Source organism: Ciconia boyciana, chromosome 3 (assembly GCF_034638445.1).
Source record: "Ciconia boyciana chromosome 3, ASM3463844v1, whole genome shotgun sequence".
NCBI classification, from domain to species: domain Eukaryota; kingdom Metazoa; phylum Chordata; class Aves; order Ciconiiformes; family Ciconiidae; genus Ciconia; species Ciconia boyciana.
Window position 1 is genome coordinate 26,778,407 of NC_132936.1, and position 13,619 is coordinate 26,792,025.

At 41.8% G+C, this 13,619-nt stretch overlaps 1 protein-coding gene across 1 annotated transcript; it reads right to left on the reverse strand.

Annotated features, from left to right (window-relative positions):
- Window positions 1-1,847: 1,847 nt before the first annotated feature.
- Window positions 1,848-12,577, reverse strand: LOC140648826 (glutathione S-transferase 3-like). Its single transcript, XM_072855163.1, has 7 exons — window positions 12,428-12,577; window positions 9,727-9,832; window positions 7,830-7,881; window positions 6,949-7,081; window positions 4,465-4,606; window positions 3,187-3,318; window positions 1,848-2,626 (listed from the first exon to the last, which is right to left on the reverse strand). Exons 2-7 carry the CDS (start codon window positions 9,811-9,813, stop codon window positions 2,483-2,485), a joined length of 690 nt encoding a protein of 229 aa, XP_072711264.1. The 5' UTR covers window positions 9,814-9,832; window positions 12,428-12,577; the 3' UTR covers window positions 1,848-2,482.
- Window positions 12,578-13,619: the final 1,042 nt, after the last annotated feature.

Below are 13,619 nucleotides of genomic sequence, written 5' to 3' on the forward strand. Positions count from 1 at the left end.
ATGTGTCTTAAAAGCATTACCAAAGTCAGTTAAAGACCTAAATAATTACTGCTAGAGCACTGTACCAGGACTCAAGGATACTCAGTATGGGCATCTTTTACAAAAGACTTAGATCTAAGCTGATTTCCTCCCTAGTTTGCCCAGAATTAGGAAGATCACGATAACAGTCTATAGACCTGTCACTCTGCCCAGGCTAGAAACTAAACTGACAAACCTGTCTGGGAATGTCCACATAAGAAATGCTACACCCTTAGATGGGGTTAACCCACAACACTGTGTCCATGTAGCCCTGTGATGATAGCGTAAGCAAAGATGGCTGTAGATGTTATATGGAGAACTACACACTATCTCATATATAAACACATTTAGGTGTCTTCATCTCAAACCAAATCAAGAAGATAAATACAAAATAACCAAACAGAATACAAGTTCTCATCAACGATTTACTGAAATATCAGGAAATAACCCATCAGCTGGGCCAGACCCAGAGCATTATAGGGTATGTCTACACTAGTGGTCTGGAACAGGAGTGGGTTTTTAAAATGAGTTTTTTAACTGTGCTTTGGCTCCCATCACAGTGTGATCTTGGAGTGTACAAACTGGATTCTTTCTGGATGAAATCAAACTGAAAGACGTGCTCCGAGAGTGCACCTAATGCAGTCTAAGGGGCATTCAGTCCACACAACCACTCTTGAGCTAGGCTGAAGTAACCCTGTCCTCAAACACATACAGTCTTGATGACAAAGTTTCAGTAGAGGCATTCAGTCCACACAACCACTCTTGAGCTAGGCTGAAGTAACCCTGTCCTCAAACACATACAGTCTTGATGACAAAGTTTCAGTATCAACTGTTCTTCTGTTCACATTCATTGCTACTGTGCCACCCTATTTACTAAAAGGCATGACCATTGGCTATTAGGCTTATCACTGACAACTACTGGCAGACAGTCACCTCCTGTATCTTCCGCATCTTTGCTTGTGGAACATTTGTTTGAACAGCATTACACCACAACCTTCCTCGTATTCTGGAGAAAAAGTTCACTCAGCAAAGGAATTCAGATCAACAACTACAGGGTTTTCCAAACTTTCTTATTAAACCAATCTGAGATTAAACCAAGGACTAAACTGTAATTGCAATTGACATTAGGAAGGCAGGAGACAGATAAGCCTGTGGAGGTCAACATAAACCTTGTATTCCTGGCAATGAGGGAAAGGTATTCGTAGTGCTGAGAACTTCAGTTGTGCTGGAGCTGGGGAGCTTGATGAGCTCTCAAGTGGGCAACTCATTCATCAACTATCAGGCGAGCGTATTCACTGCATTCCAAGGTCAAGCAGCATCTTATTTCTCAACCCATAGCTAACACAGGAATTAAACAATGCCATCAGGGATTGAGCACAAGTCTTTTCTTGTAAACTATATCATTAATATAGAACTATAAATAACAGATATGAAACCCCAAGATAGCATCCTACAGAGCAGCTTTTCAAAGCATAAGTGCCATTTATCAAAGTGATTAAAAACGTTTGAAATTCCTTTCGCAAGTCATCTGCTGAAACCATAGATTAAAAAAAAAAAAAAAAAGAGAGAGAGAGAGGAAAAGAATTAACATTTTGAGTTTGGCAGGTATTAGACCTTAGATAGCAACTATACCAGGTTTGTGTGATGGTTTACTACCTCTCCTTCACATCTCCCTTCTCTGGTTTATAAATGCCTTTGCATGAGGCATATAAATTAACAAGGATCCCCTTGATATCAAGTATAAAGAATTTATCCTCCAAGAAAAGTAAAAACGAAGTTTGCAAGGCCCAACTTTCATTCATGACACAACATGACAACATGACCACATAAAAAGTTTATTTGATTAGAACAGATCCCTCTAGATACAACAGTTACACAAAAATGCCATTTGGCAGTCAATTTGTTTCCTAATTCAGTAATAAAAGAAAAGCGCAGCTTAGTTATACAACGCTGACATTTCAGACAAGTCACTGATGTCCAATAGAACTGGCAAGAGAAACACCTCCCTCCCACTTTCTTTAAAAGCCACTTGTTTCATTTGCCTACAGTGATATTAAAAACAACAAAAGGCCTAAATTGGAAGCAATCATCATACAAAAATCTGATTCGGGTCTCAGAAGAAAGTCCTCAGAAGTAGCAGAACATGCTGAAGCTGTCAGTCAGCAATCACATTTCTTTCTTTTTCACTCTTCCAAAAAGTCTCCAGGAAGACAGCATGCTTGCTGCCATTTCACTTGTTCAAAATTACCAGAAAAATCTCAAGAAGAATGAAGGAAAAAAATAGGCTAGTAGTGAAGTGTTACAAAAGATACCTGCCTACTGTATTTTGTATGAGAGAACATGAGATACTGTCCATTGGAACTCCTTTTGAACACCCCTTCACCTTCTCCCTGCAGTATAATTGTACATGTGCAATCTGATAGTTCTCTTAAACCAAGCACAGCTGTTGTTTTAGCCAGGCACATTAATTCGCTTTTACATCGTAATACATGCAGAGAACTCTCCTCACAGTCTCCACGTATTTATCATCAGGAACAGGTTTTCTCTGGCTCCCTGGCTCCAGAAATTTCTTGATTGTGGGGATGCTGCTTATCCTTGCTTTAAATGCCTAAAAGGTAAACAGTAAGTACATGGTATTTAAAGAACAGAAAGTAACAAGAAAAAACAATTTTACTGATTTGTGTAACATCTTTTAACAAGTTGTATGTGGAGGCAAGACAAGAAATATAGTTTTAGCCATGGATGATTTTTACTCCCCCTCACCACAACCTTTGTTATTTTAAACAGTAATAAAACAGCTCTCTGTCTTGTGGATGGGATATGGGATAAAGTGGAAGCAGTTATCTGTGGTTTCAGATGTGTAATTTACTCAAATCACTTCTTGTGATCCAGAAAATATCTTCTGCTTAAAGGTATCACAGAACTGGTGAGAGGAGGGGAAAAAGAGGGAGGGTGGATTTCTTCAGATCTGTACAGGGATTACTACAGAAAACAATAGATTCTCTAGATGTAACATATTATGATGTTCTTCCTAAAGCAAGAAGAGCAAGACTACAATGAAAGAGGAGTGACAAATACTCTTGTTTTGCGGAATTATCTACACACAACAGACTGACATATCATTTATCACATTTCCAGCCATATGAGTGTACTGTTAGTGTAAGGTACCTGTAACTGAGGAAAGCCTGAGAGCACATCTGACTTCTTCTCTTCTACCATTAAAATGGCTTCAAGAAGATGAACATCTGCCCAGCTAAAACTGTTGCCAACAAGGAAGTCATGCCCATGGTCTTTCAAAACCTAGAAGTGTCATAAATGAAAACATTCAGATGTGGATAGCCAGCTGGAGTTGATGTTTTCAAAATGCACAGGCACACCTTCTTTGAGAATACTTACTGCCTCCTCTTCTTTTCACCTTTCTCTCCCATGCAACTAGGGATACTACTAGTGTGGGGGATGTGGGCCCAGTGCCTGCAGTCACTGAGCATTTTACGGGATATCTATGAGCACTCCTCAGAGCAGCAATCTAGAATCCCAGGGTTTCTCTTACCCATCCTTCCTTCCTATAGCCCTAGGTAACCCCACGTACTGGACTACAGTGTTAGATACCTCCTTGGTATTCACTCCCTTCCAGCCTAATAAATCTGGAATTTTTCTGTATGTAGTTACAGCTTCAGTGGGAAAATAGAGAATGTAAAAGAGAGGTGATCAGCCTAAAGCATTGAGGCTAGGATGCAACAAGTTGCATCTAGGGCAGAATGAACTCTGGCAGCCATCTATAGGAGAGCTGGTATTGAACTGGGAAACTGTCTTCCTTTTAGTCTTTAAAAAGCAAAGCAGCTATTTCTGCCAGGTCATCCTGTCTGTGTGTATTAATGTCCATTGAGAGCACCTCTTGGGTCCTATCTCTCAAAGGATCAGTTAGAGAAACACCAAGATTCCAGTATGGCTGAAGCAGCAGACCACTCAGACTAGAAGACAGCAGTGACAGTTGTGTATAACTGTGGTTAAAAAAGCATGTAGATGTATCTGAAATGTTAAACAAAGCTGACAATTAGCTATTCTAAAACGGCATTGCCTTTGCAATGCAAGTTACACGGTTTCATTTCTCCTAAAAAAAAGGAAGTTGCTCTTTTAACTGTACATAGCTATGTTTACACATTCATTGGATTGTAACAGTTTTGAGCCAAAGGGGATACTTGGACGCTTCAGTCTGAATATTGGTGCTGCTCAGACCATGAAATCTCACTTAGGAATTTCTGCATTTAACCCACCCCAACTTGTCTCTCTGACCACCCTCCCATCTCTCCAGCCTGCAGACAGTATGATGTTCTGGTTTAACGTACTACGCTGACACCTTTCTGTTTCTTCTGCTTTTGGTAAAATACCCAGTGTTCCCATTGTTATCCTCCCAGAACAATGGAATGAGATGGTCCTCCTACATACCTTTTCATACGCTGGGAAATACCTGCTTGTCGCCTTTTGAACTATAACAGCACGTTGTTTCTCTTTATCCTCAGCCGATAAGAATGGGAACATCAAAATGAAGCTCATAAGATCATCGGTTCCTCCAACATACATATCAATCCTTAAAATCAAAGCAAACAAAAACCTTAAATAAGAAGGCACCTTCATAAGCAGAGTTTTCTTAGATTTGTGTTGTGATACTAGAAGTTGAATTTTCCACCCCCGTCATGAAAATTATTTTTGCAGTTAAACAAAACATGTCACAGTCTGAGTCTCACTCATATCTGTAGCATTGGTGGCACTTTACTTGCCTCATCATGTAGTCTAACAGTGTAGTCTAATAGGAGCTGGTGGAAGGCCAAGGCTTATGTAAAGCTGATAGGGGGGATTCAGGCTGGAAAGCGGAACATCTAAACAAGAATTACTGTCCTTGGGAGAGAAGCACATCCTGAAGAATACGTAAGCTAATTAAAATGTTTTGGGAACCATCTGAAACAACTAGTAGAAGTGTGATAAGAAGCACCCTCACATGAACTATCCTCATTATAATACTAAAAGTCACACCTCTCGAGCTGGAGACCCCGGCCCAAGCAGAGACCCCTCACCTTTGAGCATGTGCAGAATATTAAAGTAGCACTGTAGCTTTAAGTTGAAATAAGAGAAACGTAGACCAACAGAAAACTGCTTTGTGTAATTACTTATGCATATGCATAACTAGACTGTATAAATACTGTACCTGCATGACTGCACTTTGTGCTAGCTTTGTGGAGCTACCACCTAGCACCCATCTCTGCGCAGACATGAAATAAAACACCTCTGCCCTGTGTGTATATTGGTGTCTCGCACACCGGGTAAACGACCTCACACTTGTGGGATAACAACTGTGCAGGACTAAACAGGATTGTACAGAGGTTAAACAAGTTTAACTTTGGTGTTACAGATCACTTCAGAATCACCAAAGAAACACACAGCACTACAAGAAGTCATCCCCAACTGGCTTAGGCACCTGGATGTATCCCACCTTCAGTGTTTCATCCAAAGTCCAAGTGGTGCCAAACAGATTAATAATGGGGTTGGAAACCTGAAGCGGACGAGGTTCCGCATCTAGCTAAATTATTAGTACAGCAGTTCTTCAGATCATCCCTTTTATCCATTTTTCCAGAGCTCTGACAGCAGGTTTTGTACTGTAGACAAGACTCAAATTTAAATTAAGTCCTCAGGAATAAGAATAAAATATCTGATAAAATAGTCTAACAAAGTCTTCTAACCAGCCCATGTCATAAGAGATTTGAGTTCCTCCCGTGTAATAAGACTAACCGCAGTTTTTTGTTGTCAGGCAACAGCTTCTCGAAAAAGCCTCTGTAAGGATTAAACATGTTATGTGCAATAAGAAGCTATCAGATATTCCTGCAAGCCTTAATGTATGCCAGCTTCTCGCCTGCATCTGTCTGGTCTTCCAAAACTGCACTTCCACACTGCACAAGACCAGCTATCCAAAGTACTTAAACCTGGAGCTAATCACAGCAAGCCTTCCTCGAAACACTGATGCTCCCTTCCCCTGCTCAAGAACAAATCAACAAATATACTTAATTTATATTTGCAGGTAAACAGCAGGAATAGGCTCCAGGCTAAATCTAAAACTCGATGGAAGAGAATTCTGTTTGAAGGAAGAGGTATGCAAGGAATGCAAGCTACAGGAAGTGATGGCTTATTAACAACACAAAGAAGCTGATAAGCTATGACTGAGGCTCCTGTCCGAATATTCATTCTTTTTGTTACTTCCCTGAACCTGCTTCAGCCAATTCTTCCAACCATTTCCACCATTTAATGGCAGCTTATTGTAAAGTATTGAAGTTAGATGCTTTACTAGTTGACCTTTAGTTTTCGTTCTGTTGAAAAACAATAGGAAATGGACATTTAAAGGCTCCATACTGAGATAGCCCGATCACATTTTTTTTCCTTCACACAGACACAACATCAAGACCTGGATTTAATTTCACATGAAACCAGAAGTTATTCAACAGCTTTTAGCTGTTCTTTCCCCAACTCCTAAACCATGCACTTTTTACAATGCTGTGGAACATCATGCAATCACAGATAACATCAATGACAGATCTTATTTTGCAGCCAAAAGTTAAAAACTAACCATTGCTTTCCAAAAAGTTTTCTGTTTACAAAAGTAGTTCAACATTTACACGCCAGTCACCTCTCGAATACCTGTGTCAAGCTGTATTAATATTTTACTAAAGCACAATAAACCCCTGCCTCAAATATTTTAACATAAAAATAATCTAATTAGAACAAATCAGTTGGCTTGCATCTAACTGTGGCCTGTCAGGCTCACTGCAAATTGTGTGTCACTGAGGCACACAGGTGATTCTCTGGGTGTGCAAGTATGCAATTAATTCTAGATGTATCGGAGCTACTATAATAAATTCAAGAAGAGTAGCACTGTTACAGTACAGGGCTCTCTCCTTCAGGTCCTTCCCGTAGAGGTTGTACTTTGCTGCTATGTAGCTGAGGATGGCTCTAGTCTGCACCATCTTCATCCCATCGATCTCCACCATGGGCACCTGCTGAAACAGCAGTGATCCACCTAAAGGGAAAGACACACATTATTCTACTGGATCTAGTAACTACACATCAGATCTCTTGCTGTCTTCAGAAGATCATTACGTTCATGGTGAGCTTGCTGTGGGTAGTCATTCTATTAAACTGGAGTTCTTCCATGCAAACAATAAATTACAGTGGTGCAGACAAATTAAACTGCAGAACACAGTTACTGTGGATTAACATCCTTGCTTTAAAAAAAATTCACTGAAGTTGCAGTCAGGACTGTGCACAGCAGCTTTTATGCTGAAATGAAATACAGTGGAGACAATCACACTAAACATATCAACTGAGTAAAAAGTGTCTAATTCTAAATACATTTTAAAAAATCTGTTCCATTATTTAAAACACAGTTGAAGAAAATGTCAGATTCCCAAATTTATCTCTTTTAACCAGTATCTGAAGCTAAATCAGGACATTCAAGGAAGTTTTAGAATACGTTTTTGCACATTACTGAAGCCCAGGGTAAGTTTGTGGGACCAGGTGGGACACGTAGACAAACGGAGAACAGAACAACCAGGTTGGAAAGACGTTCAATTTTCAATTGCATCTGTCCACATATGGGGGAAAAAAAAAATCAGCCTCTGCAGCTGTTCACAGCTCTCAGTTTTACTCCCCTCTCTGCTGTGTGGAAAGAAAGCCCCACACAGTCTTCAAAGGCTTCTCTTCACCCATCTTCTCTGAGACTAAATAAAGTCTGCTCACACTTTCCTTGAGGTTTCATGTGGACCCACCTTGCAAGAGCTTTTCATACTGCTCTCGGGTTTCCAAAAACTCTTCTTCAAACTGACAAAAGAGAATGAGGAAGAAGAAGAAATGAGCGTCTTTTCACATTTCTAGAACAGAGAAACTTTTTAAGCGTCATAAAAGGAAGAGACTATACATCATGGTTCCTTCCATTCCAGATATGGCTCTAAGGGACAAAATACCAAGGGCAGAAGCACTGGCAAAACCTCTTGGACTGTCTTATTTGACAAATGCTGCTAAAGGCAACCCTAGCAGAAAAACAGGCAATAAGAAGTGGAGTGAGGATGGTTTGTTTGCTATTGAATAGGCAATTTAATGTGACACAGTCAACAACACAGACTAGGCTGTCCTTAAAATGCTTTCTGGTATGTGGAAAAAAAACCTCTGCTGTGGGATATTTCGATTTGGGAGCTAAACAGGAACAAATTCTTAGAAAGTTAAAACAAAGTTTTTACAAAGTAATGTAAAAGTATTATGCCCAGCAAGAAGTTTAGTACAGAAGCATGTTTAGGACAGCTAAAGATGAATTATTCACTAGATGAGAAACAAAATTATACAGAATTGCCTGTGATTGGAATGATGTAGTTATATTCAATATGGTTGAGGATGGCTGGTCCAATCAGTCCTACTTACATAGGAATTCAGTTCAAGATTAAGACACCAAAGTTAGATGTGTACATGTACATGTTTGTATGTGCCATACACGTCTATAGTCAATGTAGACCATGGAGCCTTGGTCTTATGATTGAGCTTACCAATCCCTAGATGCCTAGCTATGGACTCCCAAGGATCCTTCCTCAGTCAACCTCTCTCAGAATATCTGTGCAACTTATGTTAACCATTAAGACTTGCTATACTAGGGAAACCCCAGAAGGTTAGGCATACTAATACAGTGCCAATGATCAACCATAGTAAGTGTGATCACAGAGTCTAAAATTCAGAACCCAGGTTTCTGCTGATGAAAAGCTGGGAAAAGAATACCCCAAGGAAAAATGTAATAACTGGTACCTGTCAACAGGGTTTTCTTAAATTTAAAAAAAGAGAGAGGGAATTAAAACATAGGAACAAACAATGCAGGGAAGCAGCCAGTTGTGTAAGGCCTTCAAATAAAGACTAGTGGTCTTTTAGAAAAACTCGGGTTCCTTGTCTCAGTACAGGGGTAACCATATGAAGTGTAACAGCTTACTGTATAAAAGAGGACACTCGGAGCAACTACTAGTCCTGAATTATCAGTTTATCACCAAAATAGATAGCAAATGAGTAAGTAAATTATATCCCATTTAAAAAAATTATTTTAAAGTGGTATCTTGCTTCTCTGGTTCACCCAAGTATTTTTCTTCCTGCTCTGAGATTTCTGATTTCCCTACACATGTAGGTCAGTTTGCTCACTTCACCCTGTTAAGCCTCATCTAAATGATGTAAGTAAGACAAAACATATTTTGTGCTATAGCTTATTGTGGAGGATGCAGCGAGTGGAGTGAAAAATAAAATAAAAATCTGTGTGTGAGCATCCAACTGAAAACAGAAAGACTAGAGAAAGCAAATTTGTTGCTGTTTTACTTGGCACAGATAATATTGTTATGCCAGGAACACATCCATCATCCAGCTCAATAGCTCTGGCTCAGTAATTAAATGCTTAATTAAGCGTTACTCATTCTTCCATTAAGCAAGAAACTGGTTTACAGTGTCAATGCTCAGAAGACATGTAACTTGAAGCCATACTTTTGTGTGCCTAAAGTAAGAGTGTTTAATTATACTGAATAGCCAATACTCATTTACTATTGTGTCTTGGGATGCCCTTTCTTTTTTGGTTAACAACCTGTGGTCTGCCTCAAAGACAAGCTTACCAATGTGCAGCTTAAAGTTAAAAACACTAAAACAAACCTCGACCCCAGCTGCAGCTAACAACCAGCGAATTGACTCCATCTTGCCTCTTCCATCAAAGTAGTAAAGTTTCAGTTTTCCAGCCATGACTTCAAACTTCCGTTACCTAAAATAGTTATAAAAGATAATAAGTTAATAATGATACAAAAATCTGATGGCAGCTGGAATAATGCTTCACAGGTCACTCACATGACAAAAATGTAAGTTAACTTTTGACAAAACACTTCAGTAAAGTTTCAGTCTAAACTGATTTGGTTTTACTGCTGCACAGTCAAGTCACAGTATTTCATAGTCTTTTCATTCCCCTGCAATTCAGGAAAAGTAAGCATCAAGTTGCTAAGTAGGAGATAACAGAAAAAAATAAAGTCACCACTAAGGAAATCCTTAAAACTTTTAGAAAATATAAGTTTTAGCACTAAAGTTACTCAATCACCACTGAAAGCCAAGTTTCAACCAAAGGGGAGAAGAGGCAGTAGACAGGTTTTTCAAATGTGGCAGTCCTATCAAAGAATGCCAAAAGTAAACATTAATTCTACGCATACTTAGGTGAAGTATGAGAATGTATTTTCAAAGCCTCTCATTTCTCTTTCTAGCTGTGGTGATCCAGGGTAAGTATGTGATCCGGAATCAGTAGAAACTTCAAAAGAATGACCAGTTTCTTCTGTAATAATCCAGATTAAAATACAAAGATTCAGACTGTTGCATTACTTATCCTTCCACTGGTCACATTTCTTTCTATTAATAAACCCTGTTGCTAAGCAAAACTGTATAGACTTTTCAGTTGATCAAATACACTATGCTTTGCAAGCAGCATTTTAGTTCTTGAATGGCTTCATAAACGAGGCTATTAATTGTTATTTTTTGAATAGGCTAGTGTTTAGGTCTCAGCAGGAATTGGATTCCACTGTAGAGCTGTAAGCCAAGGGAGCATCAAATGTCATCATACTGGCATTTCATATGCAGAACTCCGTAATAGCAACTCCTTGCTGCAACTGAGAGCTGTTTTCCCTCTGCAGGGAGATTTCTTGTCACTCCAATCCACAGTTCAAGTAATCCTGGAAAAGAGGCTGTTGGCATGCGAACAGTAATCTCCAGTTTCCAATGTTGCAAGAATTCCTTCATAAGTGAGGGAAAAAGCGACCTTTGAAAGACCTTGAGCACACACGAGGCAAGCGATCTGCTTGTTAGCCAACAAGCACGAAAACAGAACACAAAATACGAGCCTGCATCTGACCATGGGAATTCAAATGAGCCAGGCTATTTGGCCCTTCATGCCTCCTTAGGGGCCTCCATTTCTTCTTAGGTAAGTCACCAGGAACTCAAACACTGCTGAGTAGTATCTATACTGCTAATAAATATAACAGTGCATGAGAAACAGAAAAAAAGACTAAAGAAAAGTATCAGTGTGAACTACGTGAAAGAACAGAATGCAATAGGAGTTGCTTGTAATACAGCTAAATTCACAGAAGAAGAAAAATAAGCCAAAGGTGATTTTTAACTTGAAGTTTAAAAAACTAAAGAAACAGAAGAGTTACTTTTCTTCAGTGTATCTTCCTAAGACATGCTCCTAGCAGGCCAGCTGACATGTCACAGAAGGTAAGCAAGTCACTGTTGCCAAGTTCACATCAATGCAGCAAAGGCAAACAGAAGGTAAAGACATGGTGGATGCTTGTCTTGTAACTACAGGGGGATCAACAAGCTTTGAAGCAAGCTGTAGTGTTCTGGTTCCTGAGGCTGAGCCTGCCATGCAATGTTGGAAGAGAAAGTCCAACCTGTGAACTGAAATCTGATGGAAAGAAAGCACCCTAGGGATGGGCAAAGAGCTTCCCCCTTCCCTGCTCTTCTCACCAGAAGTAAAGGAGGGAAAATGGCAATTTGCATCCAGTAGCAGCAATCATAGGCAGGTTGCCGGCCATTCCCTGCAGCCTGGTATCTCAACAGCAAAAGGGACTTTGGGAAAAAAGGATCTGAATTTACTCCCTTGTTGTGATTCATGAAGGCCGCCTGGGCTAACAGGGGGAAAGAGGGAACATAAATATCTGTGAAAGCAGTCATCACTCCCATGCTAGCCACACAGACCAGAAGAACATTGGTGAAGAGGGTCAGGAGACCAGCTGTGCCTGGCATGTCCTTGCAGATCCAAGATTCCAGGACCCAGTTTTCACTGCTTGCATTCAGCAGCCCTCAGCCCAACAGCGGCTGCTCTTTTCTACCCTGCATCATGTAACACCAACTTGGGGGGAAAGTCCCCTACTCAACATATGACAGGTAGTAGCCTCCCAAGCCATCAACTCTAACCCCTTCCATTCGTGACAAGTTCTTCGTAGACATGAGATGAAGAGCGGTTCATGTTATTAAATGGGAAGCCATCATGCTGATAGTTGGCAGTGGGGGGATTGCTTGGAGGCAAAGAGCAGAACAGAGCAAGCTCTCACATAAGAGATGAGAAATGCTGGAGTACGCACTTCTTGTACAAGCACTCGTTAAGTCCAGGGCGAGCAGGCCATGACCAGGGAGGTTATTGCTGATCAGACACCCCAACGCCAGCCTGGACCCAGCACAGCCCCTCTGCTGCCCCCCAGACCACGAGAGCCAAGCGAGCCAGAGGACACCAGGGTGGCGATGGGAAAACAGAAATCACAGAAACCCACAGTATTCACACAGAGGATTAAAAAAGAATAATAAAAACAAGCGAACATACACGGCTATTAACTAGCGAGGCAGCAGTGCTTCCCGCCGCAGACCTCCGCAAGCCGCGGGGCGCCACCGGCCCGCAGCTGGCTGCCACCCCGTGAGGAGAGTAGCCGAGCCGAGCCGAGCCGAGCCGAGCCGAGCCGAGCCGAGCCGAGCCGAGCCGAGCCGAGCCGAGCCGAGCCGGAGGCCGGCGCGCACCCCCCTGCCCCGCCAGCAGCCACAGCCTCCACCGCCCCGCCCCCAGCCTCAGCGCTACGAGGCGGTGACAAGCGGGGCAGCCGCCAATAGGAAGCCATTACTCTGCATATTTCGCAAAGGCTTCTGGGAGGAAAATGTAACGGAAAAAAAGTTAAAGATTTTGAATTATTTTATCCCGAAACGTTTCGGCCTTACAGAGGGGTGGTTCCACGGCGTGCATCACTGAATTTTCAGCCTCGGCGACATCGCCGTGAGGTGAGGGCGGTCGGTGTCGTGAGCCTTATATAGCGCTGCGGCGGGAGCTGTGTTCTGGATGTGAGGGCGATCTGGCTGCGACATCTGTCACCCCATTGATCGCCAGGGTTGATTCGGCTGATCTGGCTGGCTAGGCGGGTGTCCCCTTCCTCCCTCACCGCTCCATGTGCGTCCCTCCCGAAGCTGCGCGCTCGGTCGAAGAGGACGACCTTCCCCGATAGAGGCGTACCGTTCATCGGTCAAGGGTATACGGTAGCTGCGCTCCCCTGCTAGAACCTCCAAACAAGCTCAAGGTCCATTTGTAGGAGAACGTAGGGTAGTCAAGCTTCCAAGACTGCAGACACATCCAAGTGAGGCACTGCATGGGGCAGTCTGCCATTGTTTTGTGCCGCGAAACCCTGACAGCCAACGGTCTTCTCCAAACCCTCAGAAACTCCCTTGCCCATTGAACTTACGCTGTGGTCAGGGGTGTGCCTGTGCTTGGAACGGGGAACTCAAATTAATTTTTATTTCCATACTGGCAGGCCGTGCTCAGTTTATCACTTCTCCCACTCCCACCGCCCAGTCACCTATGAATCCTTGAGCTCCTCACCTTACCCGCACGCCAGTTACAATCTAGCATCTTTGCACCTCTAAACGTACTTTTCACCTAGTTCATCACCTGCACAATCCATTTTAAACCCACTTGAACAGTTAGCAAAAGGGCTGGGTTGGTAAGTTATCAATTGCCTTCAGTTCATAGGCGG